Below are 17,680 nucleotides of genomic sequence, written 5' to 3' on the forward strand. Positions count from 1 at the left end.
AATTATAGATTACTAATTGTGACTTGTTAACTACCATGTCTAAATTGAGTGAGTGGTACTCTTTGTAGGTTAATTTATTTTCTAGATTTATATGTGGCCTCTCCAAAAGCAATTCTCAGCTACGCTCTGTGGCCGAAAGAGGATATGAAAACTCGTAAATATAATCAGAAGAAGGTGACGAATTTTGAGAGGTTTTGGCTCATATGCTACAAGACTTCTGAATACAGATATCCTCTTTACCGGTTGCTTACTAGGAAAATCAGACCACTTCCCTTATTGCTTAATCATAGAATTAACACCCACATCATCAAAGCATAGAGAGCTCTTACATACTATATTGAAAAAACTAATGAGCAAGCAAGCACGCGAGCACTTTGTCACTAGACAGGGCACTGTGAGGTGCATCTTAAATGATTTATTGCTGACAGATTTGCTAAAGTTCACATCACAACATTAAACTTTGAAGGTAAGGAAGATCCCAGTGGACCCGCAGTTCGCCCAGCATTCATGTCTCTATAGGCTCCTCCCATTTCCTAGTCCAATAGCTAAACGTGCCATGATCTCGGATGAGTGGAGGGAGAATAGTGGTGAGGTATGCTGGATTCTATACCCCCTGATAGCATTGGAATATTTTTTGTCCCAACAACGATGTTGATAGGTTACAAAGTATTTCTCTAAACAGTTTTACTGCACGATATCACTCCTGTTCCAAGGCACCCCTGTTTTTTTGTTTTTCATGTTCCTGGGAACAGGCATGCAAAATCCAAGTGCTTCAGAATATATCACATACTATTTACTTTAGGCATTTTAATATGACAGGAAATTGAACATAACAGTACCTCATTGCTTGCAATATATACAAGGCCCCACCCTATAGCATTATATACACCCCTTCCATTCCACCACTCAGTTGCCACTGTAGAAGCTGTAGAAGCCCGCATCAGCACCATCTTTCTCATAGTGCTCCCCATTGTGGTGGGGTGAGGAGCTATCAGCGCTGGAGGAATATGGCGATACCCGCCGGCGCTTGCATTCTGCCACCTCATATAGGCCTGAAGAGTCTGAGTTGTCCAAAGATTTGACTAAGCGGGGATCAGTCCATGCCACCGTCGGGGCCTCGGCTTCCTTTGCCCTTTCCTCTCCGCTGCTGGAGGGCCGCACATCCCGCGCATGGCGGAGCCAGCTCAGCATGCCTGGGCCTGGTTTGGTCTGGTATTGGGAGGAGCCACGTGCACTAGCCCAGCTGCTGGGGGATCCGAAAGACAGGTCCTGGTAGTATCCCAGCGAGTGGTGGGTGCTGCTCTGCAGGGGGAATGGCTTTACACCGTAGGAAGCAAACTTGCCCCCCGAGTAGTCTCCATCATAGGCGCTGTAGTCCAGGTGGCTGGTCGGGGCCTGCTGGGCGCTGAGGTACCAGCGTGCTGAGGCGGTTCCCAGCGGGTCCTTATGCTGGGCACCATGGGGGCTGGCGCGGTCCCCACTATAGAAGCGGTTCTGCGGCAGCTGGTACTGCTCATGAAGGAAGGGGGAATAGCGGCTACCAGAGAGGAGCTGCTGGCAGCCGGCGGCGTCTGGTGGTGATGGAGTATGGCGGTCACCCTCTGCCATGGAGTACATTCTGCAAGGGAAAAAGGCAGTATTGAGAGGTGGTGAGGGTGATGGAATGAAGGACATGTGACCATGCGAATGAGGTTCGGCTGACATGCGAGGACTCGTGCACACTAGACGCTCCTATATAGAGGGTGAGGGTTTCATACTCCCAGGGGTCCTGTTTCCTTAATATCATTGCATATGGGGGGTGGGGTCTAAAGGTGCGTTATCATTCTGTATGGGATGATAAACATCCAGTTCCAAACCATGAATCTGTCCAGCTCTTGTATGGTTCTTTTTAGGGTTTATATGATTAGTAGCACACAGTTGGGGTGCTTTTGCGTTAGTATTGGGCATTAAGAGGGTTGCATATATATGCTGTAGGTCACCATATGCACAGTGTCCTATACGATTCAAATCAGTACACATGCAGGACCTAGTTTTCCAACATGGGAGCATGAGGGGGTCCTATGTGTTAAGTGTCAAATCATATATGTCCCAGAGCACAGTGTTAGGAGAATGATAACATGTAAAAGAGTTAAGTACACCCAGTGTGACTTGGGCCAACTCGAACACAGGAGTTTGACATTTTTGGTGAGAGGATCGGTGATCCATGGAAGTTTACCCCAATGTCCACCCACTTGGGCTTGGGGAAGTCTGGGCCAAAATAAGAACCAGAAACGCACCGTCGACAAGACATGGAGGATGGATGAGGAGGAAGCAAGGAGACAAATGAGGAGAAGAAGGAAAGAGGAGTTCAGTGGGCATAGGAGTATGAGAAGAAGCAGAGGATGGAGGCCGGAGTGGAGAGGCGCATGGAGTGGAGGTTAGACATGGGTGAGTGAGGCTGAAAAGAGGCAGACATCGTAGACTTGGAGGCGGCGAGGAATACAGAGAAGGGAAGGAGGAGGCACAGAGAATGGAGAAGTAAGGAGTGACAATGACAGGACTTTGGGCCTGGTTTAGATCTTGGCTGACGGGTTACTCCATCACAACAGTGACCGGTATCCCGTCTGCCAAAATATTTATACCATAGGATATAATGGGATTTATATTTCAGTGGACGGGATATCCGACATCGTTGTGACGGAGTAACCCATCCGCCAAGATCTAAATCGGGCCCTCGGTCTCCTGGATCACTCTCATGTACTTACGAGTCAAAGTTGTCCCTGAAGCCTTTGGCGAAAGGATTGTGGTCAATTTTCAACTGTGTGATCTGCAGAAACAGTAAAACCAGAGTGTCACTGAGTTGCCTTGGCACCAACACCCTGCCTCCTGATCACATGCATCCCAGGAGACAGGGTTTAGCAAGCACTGCATTTCAGAACATCTCTAAAACACGTAAGGTAATAGCAACATCTCAGACACCACAAGCCCTTCTTGATGTGAATACAAATCTTTTGTGCCGGTGCCATACTTCTGATGAGATTTCACATTTCACATGTGATGCTATACATGTGACTTGATATTGCTCATGCCATATCCTACTGATACTCATTATGTGGTTTAATGCCATTGTTTAAATCAATAATTCAGAGGAGGGAAAAGTTATTTGCCGGTAATAGCTTTGCAGTTGAATTTTTGCATGTTTTATGCACCCAGCCACAAGACTGCAGTTAATGCTCAGCATTGTGTGGCTCCAGACCGTGGCCAGGCTGCAAATCTCCCTCCCTCAGCTTTGCCTTCTGGTAGCGGGGTCTTTGTACGCATGTGTGGTAAGATCATCCTATCAGCTGCCAATTTGGCTGAAATTTACAAGTGGACAGTTCAGCAAGTTGACACACACACACCCTTAATGATGGAAGTAAGACCAAGGCTACACCTAGTTTGGGGAAGGGGTCACAAGCCTTTGGAGCCCATGGAATCAAACACAGTATGAAATACAGTGTTTATTCCTGCAGCTATTGGCACCAACCAATAAGGCAGCTGCACTGTTTTATCTGGTGGCCTTACACTATTTTCCCCCCATATTTGCCAAAGATCTCGCTGCTGTCCATGTTCTGGTTCACGTCCATGTTCTGGCTGACGTCCATGATCTGGGTGGTGTCCATGTTCTGGGTGGTGTCCATGTTTTGGCTGATGTCCATGTTCTGGTGCCTGATGTCCGTGTTCTGGTGTCCGATGTCCATGATCAGGTGTCTGATGTCCACTTTCTTTTGGCTGATGTCCATGTTCTGGTTTCTGATGTCTATGTTCTGGTGTTTGATGTCCATGTTCTGGTGGCTGATGTCCATGTTCTGGTGGCTGATGTCCATGTTCTGGTGGCTGATGTCCATGTTCTGGTATCTGATGTCCATGTCTGGCTGACGTCTATGTTCTGAGTGGTGTCCATGTTCTGGGCGGTGTCCATGTTCTGGCTGACGTCCATGTTCTGGCTGACGTCCATGTTCTGGCTGGTGTCTATGTTCTGGGTGATTTGCATGTTCTGGGTGATTTGCATGTTCTGGGTGGTGTCCATGTCTGCCAGATGTCCATGTTCTGGTGTCTGATGTCCGTGTTCTGGTGTCCGATGTCCATGATCAGGTGTCTGATGTCCATGTTCTTTTGGCTGATATCCATGTTCTGGTGTCTGATGTCTATGTTCTGGTGTTTGAAGTCCATGTTCTGGTGGCTGATTTCCATGTTCTGGTGGCTGATGTCCATGTTCTGGTATCTGATGTCCATGTCTGGCTGACGTCTATGTTCTGAGTGGTGTCAATGTTCTGGGCGGTGTCCATGTTCTGGCTGACATCCATGTTCTGGCTGACATCCATGTTCTGGCTAACGTCCATGTTCTGGCTGACGTCCATGTTCTGGCTGACGTCCATGTTCTGGCTGACGTCCATGTTCTGGCTGACGTCCATGTTCTGGGTGGTGTCCATGTTCTGGGTGATGTGCATGTTCTGGATGGTGTTCATTTTCTGGGTGGTGTCCATGTACTGGCTGAAGTTCATGTTCTGGGTGGTGTCCATTTTCTGGGTGGTGTCCATGTACTGGCTGAAGTTCATGTTCTGGGTGGTGTCCATTTTCTGGGTGGTGTCCATGTACTGGCTGATGTTCATGTACTGGGTGATGTCCATGTTATGGTGGCTGATGTCCATTTTCTGGCGGCTGATGTCCATGTACTGTCTGATGTTCATGTTAATCAAGAGTCCCACCTAGAGGGTTTCTTTCCAAACCCTACTTTCTTTTTTTTTAACAAACTTTATTGCAGACCACAATAGTACAGAAATTGTCAAGAAACAGCCATTGTAAAATCAATGAGTCGTTTTCTCTTTTACCCCTTAAGTGGCCCTCCTGAGTATAGCAAAGGTTACACGTAGTAGGCATGTAAGGCATTTACACTAGTCCGCATCCCATACAAAAGGAGTTATAATCAACATTTCCAAGTATAAATGGTCAAAGCAGCATAACGGTATAACAATGGGTGTACTTGAATCATCTGTTTGTACAGTTTGTATTTAGTTTCAACACAATCAACTGAAAAATGTACCCCGAACCTCCCCCCTCCCTCCCCCCCACACCCTCCTGGTCTGTGCGTTATAGGGGTTACTTGGGGCCTGATGTGACAATTTTTATTGTTTCTGGAGGGGTCCTATAATCTTTTTGGTGATGGTGTTTGCAAGTGTGGTGCGGGATGGGGCGTCATCTAAGAGTTGGGGATTCAATCGCCAGGTGGGGACCGGAGTAGGCACATGGCCCCAGCTGAGAGTGAGCTCCAGCGGACAATGTTCTTAGAAAGTTTTAGCTAAGTATGTAGTGTTGCTGACCTGTGTGATAGCGGTGTTGGAACAAAGGATCCTGTCAATCCTAGTGTGGAGCTTATGGACTGGGGAGTAAAATGAATATTTCCTGTGGGTAGGGTGGAGATGCCCATCCTTGTGCCCAGACAGCAAACACCTCAGCTAATCTGTGGGTGTTAGTACCATGTAATGGGGGGTGGGATCTATTCATGGCCACATCCAGAACCGCGTTCCAGTCCCCACCCAGTAGCCAAGGGATGCCCACCCATCCCAGCAGGGCATTACCTAGCAGCTGAAGGAATTGATCTTGATCGAAACTGGGAGCGTAAATGCTTCCCAGTACGACCAGAGAGCCATCCAGCGTACCTTTTATTAGGATGTATCTCCATTGCTCATCAGTACAGCGTTCAATTTCAATGAAGGGGACCTCATAGCGAACCCAGAGTGCCGCTCCCCTGGCGAAAGCGGAGTAATTGGTAGAGTACAACTGACCTCGCCATTTTTTCCTAGTTTTTTGGGCTTCTGTTTCTCTGAAATGGGACTCCTGTAGAAAAGCTATATGGGCTTTAAGTCGCAAGAGAAAGGCATGTTTTCTATGCCTCTTTTTAATTGCTCCCATTCCTCGGACATTCCAGGTGATTAGACTATAGGACCCGGTAGTGGTTCTGGGTGCAGGCATGTGGTGTTGTGTTCTGTAGGGCTTGCCACAGGGGATAGCCTGACTTTAAAGGCAGACCAGGATTTCCCTTTCCCAAAAACAAAAACAAAACATGGCGCAGAGTTCAAACTGCTCTGGGCCCAACAATAAGGTATAACTGTTGCATAACCAATAAAGGTGCATACGCTACATGGGGGTGCATTGCCAACAATCTCTACGCTCATTTTCTTATTTCTAGTGTCCCGACGGCTCTACGGAGCCAACTGGGGGGGGGACATACTCAGGGTTGCGCCCGTAGGGTATCGTAGGTGGACCCCACTATGCGCCTGCGGGCGGCCGTCCGTACCTGGCCCCAGACCACAAGGTGTGTATTGTACCAGCAAATGGAGGGGTCGACCAATCTGCTAAGTATAGTGCTGCATTAAGACCCGCTGCAATGACAGGTATATTTGTGCCTGCACGAAAGGCCTCGACCGTTGCCAGGTCCCCCTCCCGTTCAAGCCTTTGTTGTTCCCGTGTAGGGGTGGCTGATCCGGTATTCAGAGAAGGTCCCGGTGAGCTACCATGTCCCCCTCTCTGTGATCTGTCTCATCTCTGCGGTGGATGGTCGGAGCCACCTTTACCACTCGTCTCGATGCCCATAACCTCGAGCCATTCCTGTACATCCGCAGGGCTTTCAAAGATATGAGAATTTTTGTCCTGTATGACTTTAAGTCGGGCCGGGTAAAGCAAGGCGTATTTGAGTTGTGCTTTTCGCAGCTTCTTTTTGATTGCCTGATATGACGAACGTTGTCTTTGAACCGTGATAGTATAGTCAGGGTATAACGAGAGCCGATGATTTTCAAATTGGATTGGTGCTTGTTCTCTCGCTTTTTGAAGGAGGAGATCACGGTCCCTGTAGTTCAGGATTTTTGCTATCAGTGTTCTTGGCAGGGCGCCTGGCCTAGGAGGCCCAGTCGGTATTTTGTGGGCATGCTCCATGCAGAAGAATGGAGATAAACCTAAGTATGGGCGAAAATTTACGAATTCGCGGTCCGCGAATTCCTGCGAAATGGCAAAAAAAATCAGCACGTTCGCGAATTTTCCCGCGAACTTGCGGATTTTTGTGCCATTTGCACAAATATGTGACCACGTGTGCCTGTAACTTTGCCAGCGCGCCAAAAGGTGCCAAGGTCCCTTGAGTGAGCTGGCCATTATAGTGGGGACGGGCGGGAAGATGTTTCATACCGCTAGTGTGTGGTGGATGGGGCCAAACGGGCGGGGCTTCTATGCGAGTTCACATGCATCTTGTTTATAAAGGGTCAGAGACCGAGCAGATGAGGAGAAAGCAGCCTCCTGGTCACAGGAGCTGCACGGGGATGGCGCTCGGGAAACTCATGGATGCAAAAATACGTTTGGCACAGGACCCCAGAATCCTTCAGATGTCCAAGATAGCTCTGCTGCGCGTGTTGGTACAAAGCCATTCTGATCCTGCTCAGTGGGTTCAGGCGCATGAAGCTGCTGCTGTTGGACAATGTCCCATCTCATACTAAACTGCCCTGTACTGGCATATGCTGGCGCTGGGCAGTATGGGGCAGTTCAGTAGCGCGTGGGCTCAAAACCCCTGGGCAGCTCAGCAGCGGGGGGCTCATACCCACAGGGCTGCCGGGCAGTTTAGCAGCGCCACCCTCTGGTTCATCACTTCCACCCTCTGGTTCATCACTGCCACCCTCTAGTTCATCACTGTCACCCTCTGGTTCATCACTGACACCCTTTGGTTCATCACAGCACCCTCTGGTTCACCACAGCCACCCTCTGGTTCATCACAGCCACCCTCTGGTTCACCACTGCCACCCTCTGGTTCACCACTGCCACCCTCTGGTTCACCACTGCCACCCTCTGGTTCATCACTGCCACCCTCTGGTTCATCACTGCCACCCTCTAGTTCACCACTGCCACCCTCTCGTTCACCACTGCCACCCTCTGGTTCATCACTTCCGTCCTCTGGTTCATCACTGCCACCCTCTGGTTCATCACTGCCACCCTCTGGTTCACTACTGCCACCCTCTGGTTCATCACTGTCACCATCTGGTTCATCACTGTCACCATCTGGTTCATCACTGCCACCCTCTGGTTCACCACTGCCACCCTATGGTTCCTCACTGCCACCCTCTGGTTCACCACTGTCACCCTCTGGTTCACCACTGTCACCCTCTGGTTCACCACTGTCACCCTCTGGTTCACCACTGTCACCCTCTGGTTCATCACAGCACCTTCTGGTTCATCACAGCACCCTCTGGTTCACCACTGTAGATTATGGGGAGAAAGCACACCTGCCCAGCCTCAACCGGGGGCTGGTTAAGGTGTTACTGAATTGGAGCTTCAAGTCCGGCACCTGCTTCCTTATCTGTAAGTGCTTCCTGTTGTGGTTTAATTTTTGAGACAGCCTGGAGCATTGTGCCATACTTGTAACTATTCTCTGACCCTGCTTCGAGGGTCAGAGCAGGGTCAGAGAATAGTTGCAAGTAGGCAACAACTCTGGAGGCGCAGCTCAGGAACCACTTACAGGGTTACAGCAGGTGCCCAAGTTGAAGCTAATTTCTTTGTAACCATTTTGTAAATGTTTACAAAGAAATTAGCTTCAACTTGGGCACCTGCTGTAACCCTGTAAGTGTTTCATGTACTTCAGTTTTTGAAAATCCATGCCACACACGATTTTGCAGATTTTTCTGCAATTTCGCGAGATTCACGGACCGCGAAATTGCAGAAAATCTGCAAATTCCGCGAACGGAACGGATTTTACGCCCATGCTTAGATAAACCCTCTGGAGCTATGTGGTCCTTGAGCCAGGCCTCCACGAACTCTTTTGGACACGCACCCTCGCTGCGCTCCGGAAGGCCAATAACGCAGATGTTGTTGCGTCTGTTCCTACCTTCCACCTCTCCCACCTGGTCTCGGAGGTCCGTTACTTGTTGCTGAAGACGTTTCAGGTTTGTGGTATTCTCGGAGACTTGGGGGTCTATGTTCCTGAGGGTTTGTTCATGTTCCTTGACCATGTCCGCCAGCTTTCCATGATCAGCCTTGAGGAGAGTGAGGCCAGTGGCGAGCGAGCCGATCTGCAGCTCCAAGGCTGCCCTAGACTCTCTGATTTTCTGCAGGATAAGGTCCAACTTGTCGGGAGGGCCCCCGGTAGGCGCAGAGGCAGCCGTCGTTGGTGGGGGAGGTCTTCCAGAGGCCTCCGCACCAGCAGAGAGGCCCCCGGTTCCTGTTGTCTCTCCATAGTTTTCCCCCTGCCTCTGACCACAGTAATAGCAGCCAGCGGGCACTGATATAGGATTGCAAGAGTCTTAGGGTCTCCGCAGCAAGAGGGGAGAGGTGCTAAGTGTAACGTAGGGATCCTCCCAGGGCCGCCACCGTCTATCAAAACCAGGGGCCTTTGTAGTCCAGCAAGGGTCGGTAGGAGTGCCTCATGCAGCTGTCCTCGCTTTATCAGGGTGCGCCTCACAGATATTGTGGCATTGTTCTTCAGATGAGGCAGTAAGAGGCACTTACAAGAGAGGGGCGTGTGCAACACCGTGCCGGAATGCAATGCCAGGTCTGTGCAGAGCCCCAGTAAGATATCGTGGGAGCAGCCATCCACTCACCAGTAACAAGGCCCACCTAATGCCAAGTCCCAGGGTCCGGGGGGCGCCGAGTACCTCAGTGCGGCACCACGGATAACCTCGTGAGTCGTGATAGTGTTCCAGGGCAGTGCCCCTCCAAAGAGTATGGATGATTAAACCCTATTATTGCTCTTTTATTTAGCATTTTTTTCCTGTTTTATCTTTAGAGGGCCGGTGGGATGCAGGGCATCCGGCGTCACGGGCCGGGTCGAGGCAGTGTTTCAGGTCTCAGTCGGGCACCCCGTCACCGCGAGGCCCTGGTCTCAGCCACCGGCGCAATCCAAGGAGCCCAAGAGGTCCCCGGTGCGTCACATCCACAGCAAGAGGCTCAAGGAGAAAAGAAGGGCTTTCCGCAGCGCCGAGGGCAACCACAGATTACCGCCCAGCAGACGCAACCACAGACGAAGCAGGTTTCTATGGGAGCATCAGCCGCTCCCCAAGTGCCCTTCAGGTAATGGGCGGTATCCACACAGCCTTCGCGGGTCCCCCACGGGGGACTCGACTGCGGCCGAGGGCCACCAGGAAGAATGCTCTGGTGGAGAGGGGGGGGGGGGTGGGGGGGGGAGAGTGATTGTCGCAATGCAGGCCCCTCACGCTCACTCACCGCCAATCTCTCCAGACGCCGCCGACCGCCACACCGGAGGCACCACCGTGAACCGCCCCTCCGCGTCTGTGATCAGTTGCTTCGCCGAGCAGCCGCACATGGGCCCCCTCTGTGTCCTGACGGATGGTAGCAGGCAGCGTGCCGGGTCGTCACCGTGTCCTCTCAGTCCTCCACTCCGGGCCGGCCCATCCCGCCGACAGGCCCGGTGTGCACACCTCCGTCCCCCGGGCAGCGGGAAGCAGATTTGCGATCAAGATGGTCCTTTTGGCCTCGCTGAACACCCGGTAACTCTGGAGACCAGGACGGGGCGCCCCCAGGTGCTGCAGGGTAAATAGATCCCCCCCGTGGTCCGGAGCTCTATCGGAGCACGTCCGCCATTTTTGCCAGCAAGCTACGCCCCCCAAACCCTACTTTCAATGGTAAAAGGCCTCTCCATATTCTGAATCTTAGAATATGCTTCTTATATAAATATGGAATGTATACACTTCTCCAGATCTTCATGCTGGCCGTAGAACATCCCTGATTGTCCTAAGTAAACCAACAATCCTTTAAGGTCTTCGGTCCCTTAGGCACTCTATGAGGTTCAAAAACAACAGTTGATGGACAGAATGCAGAACAATGTCATACATGCACCTCAGTACAGAGATCTGGGCCTAAATCCATCATTTTTTTGCTCACCATGCCATTCAAGTTTGAACCCTGCCATATGCAAATTAGTCTTGACCCTGTGCCTCATGGGAACGGTCCAGCCCGAACTGCCAAGCCAGGTCTTCCCTGGACTGGAAACAAGCATCCTAGGTCCGGTTTCGGGGTTTCACCCCTCTTCAGCCAGGATAGCTTGATTCCAGTGGCATGGAGAGCACAGGAGTCACGTCTGAACATACCTGTCCCACTCGGGGTGACAAATGCAAAAACAACAGTTGATGGACAGAATGCAGAACAATGTCATACATTCACCTCAGTACAGAGATCTGGGCCTAAATCCATCATTTTTTTGCTCGCCATTCCAGTTTGAATCCTGCCATATGCAAATCAGTCTTGACCTTGTGCCTCATGGGAACAGTCCAGCCCGAACTGCCAAGCCAGGTCCTCCCTGGACTAGAGACAAGCATCGTAGGACCGGTTTTGGGGTTTCACCCCTCTTCAGCCAGCATAGCTTGATTCCAGTGGCACGGGACTCACGTCTGAGCATACTTGTCCCACTCGGGGTGACAAATGCAAAAACAACAGTTGATGGACAGAATGCAGAACAATGTCATACATGGGGTGGCTTGGTGAGCAAAATAACGATGGATTAAACCCAGATCTGTGACTGGGGGTGAATGTTTTGCCATTGTGCAGCATTCAGTCCATCATCTTGTGTGTTTTGCTCATGAGTTTCAGGCGCCGGAGAAGTAGAGCGACGCTACTGGAAATGTGTCATTCCTGTTCTGCATAGTTACGAGTTTTTTCCCTGTGCCAAATAATCCACTTCTGCTGCATAATATATATGTTAGAGTTGTGGGGCCAGTGAGCCACTGGTCCCATCCTTGTATGCACACTAAATTTCCTCTATTTAGACAGAGGATTCACACTTTTTTGGTAGTAGTTCATTAAGTCATTTATTCATCAAGATTTCCGTGATTAAACTCCACATTGGTTCAATGATAATGGTTTTATAAGTTCATTTTCACCACATGACACAATCCTTTAAATACATCCACATCCAATGCATTTCGGGGTTATCGTGCACCCCTTCATCAGGGAAAGGACACTACAATCAAAAAACAGAAGTAAACAACCTGTCAATCAAATCGTGAGAATACTCGCTGAGTGGGGGAGGGTCGGGTTGTGCAAGTCAACAGGGTACGGTGCGTTTGAGTGTCGTTTAATGGGGTCACCTTAATGGAATCAAAAGCCTGTGAAAAAATCAACTATGTTGAGCAATTCTTACGTGTATCACGTTTTTTCGTATCGTCTTGCTCTGCAAATATAAAGTTATAGGGAGCGTGTTAGGTTACGTGTGTAAGGAAAAGTTGGCTCCTGGAGTGAGTATCCGGGTGCTAGGGTTATTGAACTAACCTGAAGGTGAATGGCGAAATGCTTGCCGATCCGTTCGTGTACGCGGGTCCGGGCGGAAACGCCTCTGACCGCGTTTCGTAAGATTCAAGAAGCCGCGATCACGTGGTGTGAAAAAGGTGAAAAAAGACTCATGCTGAGTTAAAGGGACAGAGTAACGTTAACGTAATGAACTGGGGTAGACTGAAGGTTCTAACATAAAATTAATGAGTTGGGTCAGTGTAACCGAAATTGTGTATGTGTCAATGTGTTCTAGGAGGGGAAAATATACCAGTGGGCATAGCGAGTAGGGGTGGGGTGGTGTATTACGATCGACAATATACATGGTAAACAATAACAGCAAATGTCTAATACAAATGATAAGTAAACATATGAAAAAATTATAAATTATACATGATCATAAGTTCACACAGGAAGTACTTAATCAGTCCGTGAGCAACCTTATAGGTAACAAGAGAGTTCAATTCGATCATTTAAGCCAAATGGCTTTTGTGTTGAAAGTTTTTGGATCCAGGTGTTTTCCCTTTGAAGTAGGAATTTGGTGTTATCTCTGCCTTCGATTTTTGGAATCATTTCCAGTATGGTGAACTTCATTTGGGAAATATTATGTTTTTCTTCATGAAAGTGTACTGCTATTGAAGATTTGGTATTTTTGAGACGGATATTAGATTTATGTTCAGTAAGTCTTATTTTGATTTTTCGTTCCATCTTGCCAATGTACAGTTTCCCACATAGGCATTTTAAAGCATAGATGACATTGCTAGTATCACATGTGGCATTAACCTTAAGTTTTATCTTGTAGCCTTTCATTGGGTGGTTAATTGTGTTTCCTCGAATGATGCTATTGCAGTTTCCGCAATTGAGGCATGGTTTGGTGCCTGTGTAGTTGGTAGTGGTAACAGGTTTGTGTTGTATCAATTCTCCAAGGTTACGTGCTCTAATGAACCCAAATAGCGGAGGTTCCATGAATATCTGATTGAAGTCCGGTTCCAAATTCAATAGTGACCAGTGTTGATGTATGATCCGTTTGAATTTTGTGGTGGCTGTTGAATATTTTGAGACTACCACTATGTGGGTCTGTTGTGTTTTGACACTGGGTTGTAACAGTTTTTGTCTATCTGTGTTTGTAATCTTCAGTTTGGATTCTTTGATGATATTGTCTGGTTATCCATTATCATTGAACCAATGTGGAGTTTAATTACGGAAATCTTGATGAATAAATGACTTAATGAACTACTACCAAAAAAGTGTGAATCCTCTGTCTAAATAGAGGAAATTTAGTGTGCATACAAGGATGGGACCAGTGGCTCACTGGCCCCACAACTCTAACATGTTATAACGAACGTCGGGGGACGCCTGACGTTACTTGCATAGCACCTTAAAATCGGAGACATTTCTTTCAAATTTAGCTGTGCGTCAGCCCAATCAGCATCATTGTTTTACCTTTTCGCGTCCACAACAGGACAGACAGCACGCAAACGAAGTCAATATGAGTAACTTTGAGGAAATCTCTAAAAGTACTGAGGCCAGAGCCTCCACCTTTGCTTTCAAACCAGATGAAGCAGACCGTATTTACCCACTCATTAGGGAAGAAAACACACAGGAAACTACTACCCGCTCCAAAGAGCAACATATAAGACAATTAATATATCTAAGCAAGAGACGAATTAATCAACAATTACATGCGAGTACTCTCGTAAAGTATCATCGTAACCAACGCATACCGAGGGGCCTAAGAATTGCCTTAAAACCATCGCTCTGCAAAAACTCAAAAGAATTCCAGGAAAGATGGTTTGAAATTCTCAATAAGTGTTCTTTGGATTTGATTCTTTTAATTATTGAAGAACTGTCTGGAATATTAGGAGAACTAACCAAGGAAATTGACGAAGCTTCTACTGAATTATCCAAGATGCTATCTGAGGAGGAACTCAAAACTATATTGGATGACATTCATACAACTGGATAAACATTCAAATGAAATCAATGAACGTAAAATCCGCAAATATAAGAGGGATACTCTCGATTACAGACTTGGAGAGGTCTACACATGGGCCGAAATTTATGCTAAAAAAAGACGAAATAGACCCTACACCTCACAGACAGAGACTTCTTCATCAGACAGTGATAACAGCCAAAGAACTAGGAGAACTCAACCCACACCAAAAGAGTCTGATACAGCCCAGGCACAACAACCTACCACCAGCCAACAAACAGAACCAAGTCCTTTTTTAGAACAGGGCCAAGCACAAAAAGGAGACCCCGGAGAGGACAAAACAAAAGAAAAAGAGAAGGAAAAAGAGCCACCCACCACGAGAAGCGTGACGGGAACCATCAAGGACAAGAAGACAAAGAAGACTCAAATATAGAACAACTAGTCATCAACATTAGTGATTACCGGGGAGGAGCTTCGCGGGCAACCAAGATGGCCGCGTAAGCTCGGAGCTCCGCGGACCTTCTGATCCTCCTCAAATATCCTGTCTGAAATCCTGATCCACGAGGGTGGATTCTTATTGCCGGTGGTCTACTGAGGCGGGAGCTGCCTTCCGCCTTCGAATCGGTGGTTCCTACGCTGAGCTACGTCGAGTTGAACTCCGTGCCAGGGCTGTGCCATTGTCTCTCCGGACTCCGCCACTCCGCACGATTGGACTGCGTAGTGACTGCCTGCTGTCCCTACTGGCGGAGTGCTAGTGCCTACAGTTCGTTCTTTCATCGGCCTGGTCTACCTGTCTAGCTCGGATTTTCTTCTTGGCTCGTTGGGCTCGGGCTTGGCTGGTGCAGCCCTTTGTCCTCATCGGAACCAACATGGCGGGCAGAGGGGACCCCGACAAGACGTCGAACAAAGGCGTCCGCGGGAAAGCACAGTCACAACAGAGTAGAATTGAGCGATATGTCCAGCCGAAGACGCCGCCTGCCACGGGATCTTCTGCTAAGAGCCTTCCATCTACGGGCTCGCCTGACGGCTCTGAGCCTACTCTGAGCGACATCATGGGAGCCATTACCAGTTTTCGGGCTGACATGCAGCAGCAACATGAGATCTTGACCCACAAGGTGGACACTATGGCTGTTGATCTGACTCTCATTAGAGCCGACCTGGGCAAGACTAATGATCGAGTGAAGACACTGGACATTAAGACCTCCAGCCTGACGGCCGACGTCTCGGACCTGCAAACCGAGGTCCGGAACCTGCGGATGTCTGCGGACCAATTCTCGAGGAGGCTGGAGGACTTTGAGGGACGTGCCAGGCGACAGAACGTCCGCATTGTCGGTGTTCCGGAGGGGTCGGAGGAAGCGGCGACGGACCTCTTTGTGGAGGACCTGATACAGACCCATTTGGCACCGTCTGGTCTTAGTAACTTTTTCTCTGTGGAGCGTGCCCATCGGGTGCCGGGCGGCCCGCCGAAGTCGGGCGTGGCGCCTAGACCCATCGTAGCACGGCTTCTCAACTTTCGGGACCGGGATGCGGTCCTGCAGGCGTCCAGACGGCATGGACCGCTTAAGTACCAGAACGCTGAAATACACTTCTACCCGGACTTTACCAGGGCTGTTCAGCGACAGCGCCAGAGCTATGCGGGCGTAAAGCGGCGACTGCGAGATATGGGGTATAAGTACTCTATGATGTTCCCTGCCAAACTCCGGATTGAGCATGAGGGCCGTGCCCTATTCTTTGACTTCGCCGAGAATGTGAGTGACTGGTTGGACACTTTGTCGCCGCGTCGGGACGCTCAAGATGCACAAGATGGAGGTGCGGCTGGTGGCTCGGATCTATGAGACTTGGCTCTACTGTGCAACGCCGGCGTTTGGTGACCCCGCTTCATGAGACTGTCGGTATTGTTTTCAAGTGACCCTGCTGACTTTCCTGTCGTTACATGGAGGGTGGCGGGAGGTGTTCGTGGAGATTCCTTACTCCTCTGGGACTTTTTGTAGAGTAGTTTATGGGGCGACAGGCACACTGCTGGTTGGGGGGGGGCTTTTTAGTCTGATGCAGGGTTGCAGGGTGGGGGGTGCAATTATACAAGTTTATTTGTTTGTTCGTTCTTTCTCTTTTCTTTCCTCTAGGCAATGGATCATGTTTACTGCTGTTTTTCACTTGATGGTTGAGTTGGCTGGGGCTGGGTGGGACGGGATGCGGGACGATGGGGGGTAGGAAATTAAAAGTGATCAGTTGGAATGTTAATGGGTTGGGTGACCGTGTTAAGAGAGGGGTGGTGATTCAACTGCTTAAGAGACATATGCCCGATATTGTGCTCCTACAAGAGACGCATTTGATTGGAAATTCTTGCAAAGCTCTTAATCGTAAAGGCTACAAGATGGTTGCCCACTCTGGGTTCTCTTCGGGCTCCCGGGGGGCGGGAATCCTGGTGCGCGCGTCCCTTCCCCTTGAGATAGACGTCACTGTGATTGATGAGAGGGGGCGCTACGCTGCAGTGGCGGGGAGATGGGAAGGGCGTTCCCTCGCGCTACTTTCGGTTTATGTTCCCCCAGGCCTACAATCCAGTACTTTCCAGGACCTTGGTGGCGCCATTTTGTCCTTGCCTGATGGTCTATTGATAATGGGGGGTGACTTCAACTCAGTCTGCTCTGGCTCCCTGGACCGCCAACCGCCGAGAGATCTTCGCAGTTCCCAACTGTGGTTGCCTCCCTTTCTTGACTCCATGGGTTTGGTGGACAGTTGGCGACTTTTACATCCCGCGCTCCGCCATTTCTCCTTCCTTTCGAGTGCCCATGGTAGTCTCTCCCGTATAGACTACGTTTTTACCTTGGCTGCACATGCGTCTGCCGTGTCGGAGGCCCGTTTTTTGGCACGGGGTATTTCCGACCACTCCCCGTTGTGGGTCTCGTTTGATTTTAACATCGTCCTGTCTGACCGGCCGGTGACGGTTAAGCCATGGTATTTCCGTAATTTCAAGACTCGTGCACTCCTTGCTAAGGCCATCGACCTCTACTTCTCGGAGAATGTGGGCTCGGTTGGCTCGGCTATTACCCTGTGGGAGGCATTCAAGACTGTGTTAAGGGGTGAGGCTCTTGCTCTCATTGCAGAGGCCAGGCGGGTTAGAGATGCCGACCTCACGTGTATTGAAGCCGAGGTTCTGCGCCTCGAGTCCCGACTGGGACCTGAGCCCGATCCCTCTCTTTTACATGCTCTTTCCCTTAAACAGACGGAATACCATGATCTTGCCATGAATGCTGCCCTTACCCTGGCCAAGGAACAGCAAGGTCGTATCTACGACGTTGGGGATAAAGCTGGGAAGCTGCTGGCTTGGCTGGACAGGCGCGAGATGGCTAGCCGCGTGGTGCCTGAGATCTTGGGTGATGACGGGGTCGCCGTCACGGACCCAAGTGCTATTGCCGAGTCCTTTGCTGATTATTTCCTAGGTGTCTACACTTCCAACTCAGACCGCTCCGAGGC

General features: G+C 49.7%; 1 protein-coding gene across 1 annotated transcript in view; it reads right to left on the reverse strand.

The window, feature by feature from the left end:
- Positions 1–378: 378 nt before the first annotated feature.
- TBX21 (T-box transcription factor 21) overlaps positions 379–17,680 on the reverse strand; it is a 203,296-nt gene continuing 185,994 nt past the window's right edge. Inside the window, exons 5-6 of the mRNA XM_086920519.1 lie at positions 2,745–2,806; positions 379–1,618 (exon numbers count right to left, since the gene is read on the reverse strand). Coding sequence (XP_086776645.1) covers positions 907–1,618; positions 2,745–2,806 — 774 coding nt within the window. The 3' untranslated portion in view covers positions 379–906. The remainder of the gene's footprint in view (positions 1,619–2,744; positions 2,807–17,680) is intronic.

Source organism: Lissotriton vulgaris, chromosome 5 (assembly GCF_964263255.1).
Source record: "Lissotriton vulgaris chromosome 5, aLisVul1.2, whole genome shotgun sequence".
In the NCBI taxonomy this organism is placed as follows: Eukaryota; Metazoa; Chordata; class Amphibia; order Caudata; family Salamandridae; genus Lissotriton; species Lissotriton vulgaris.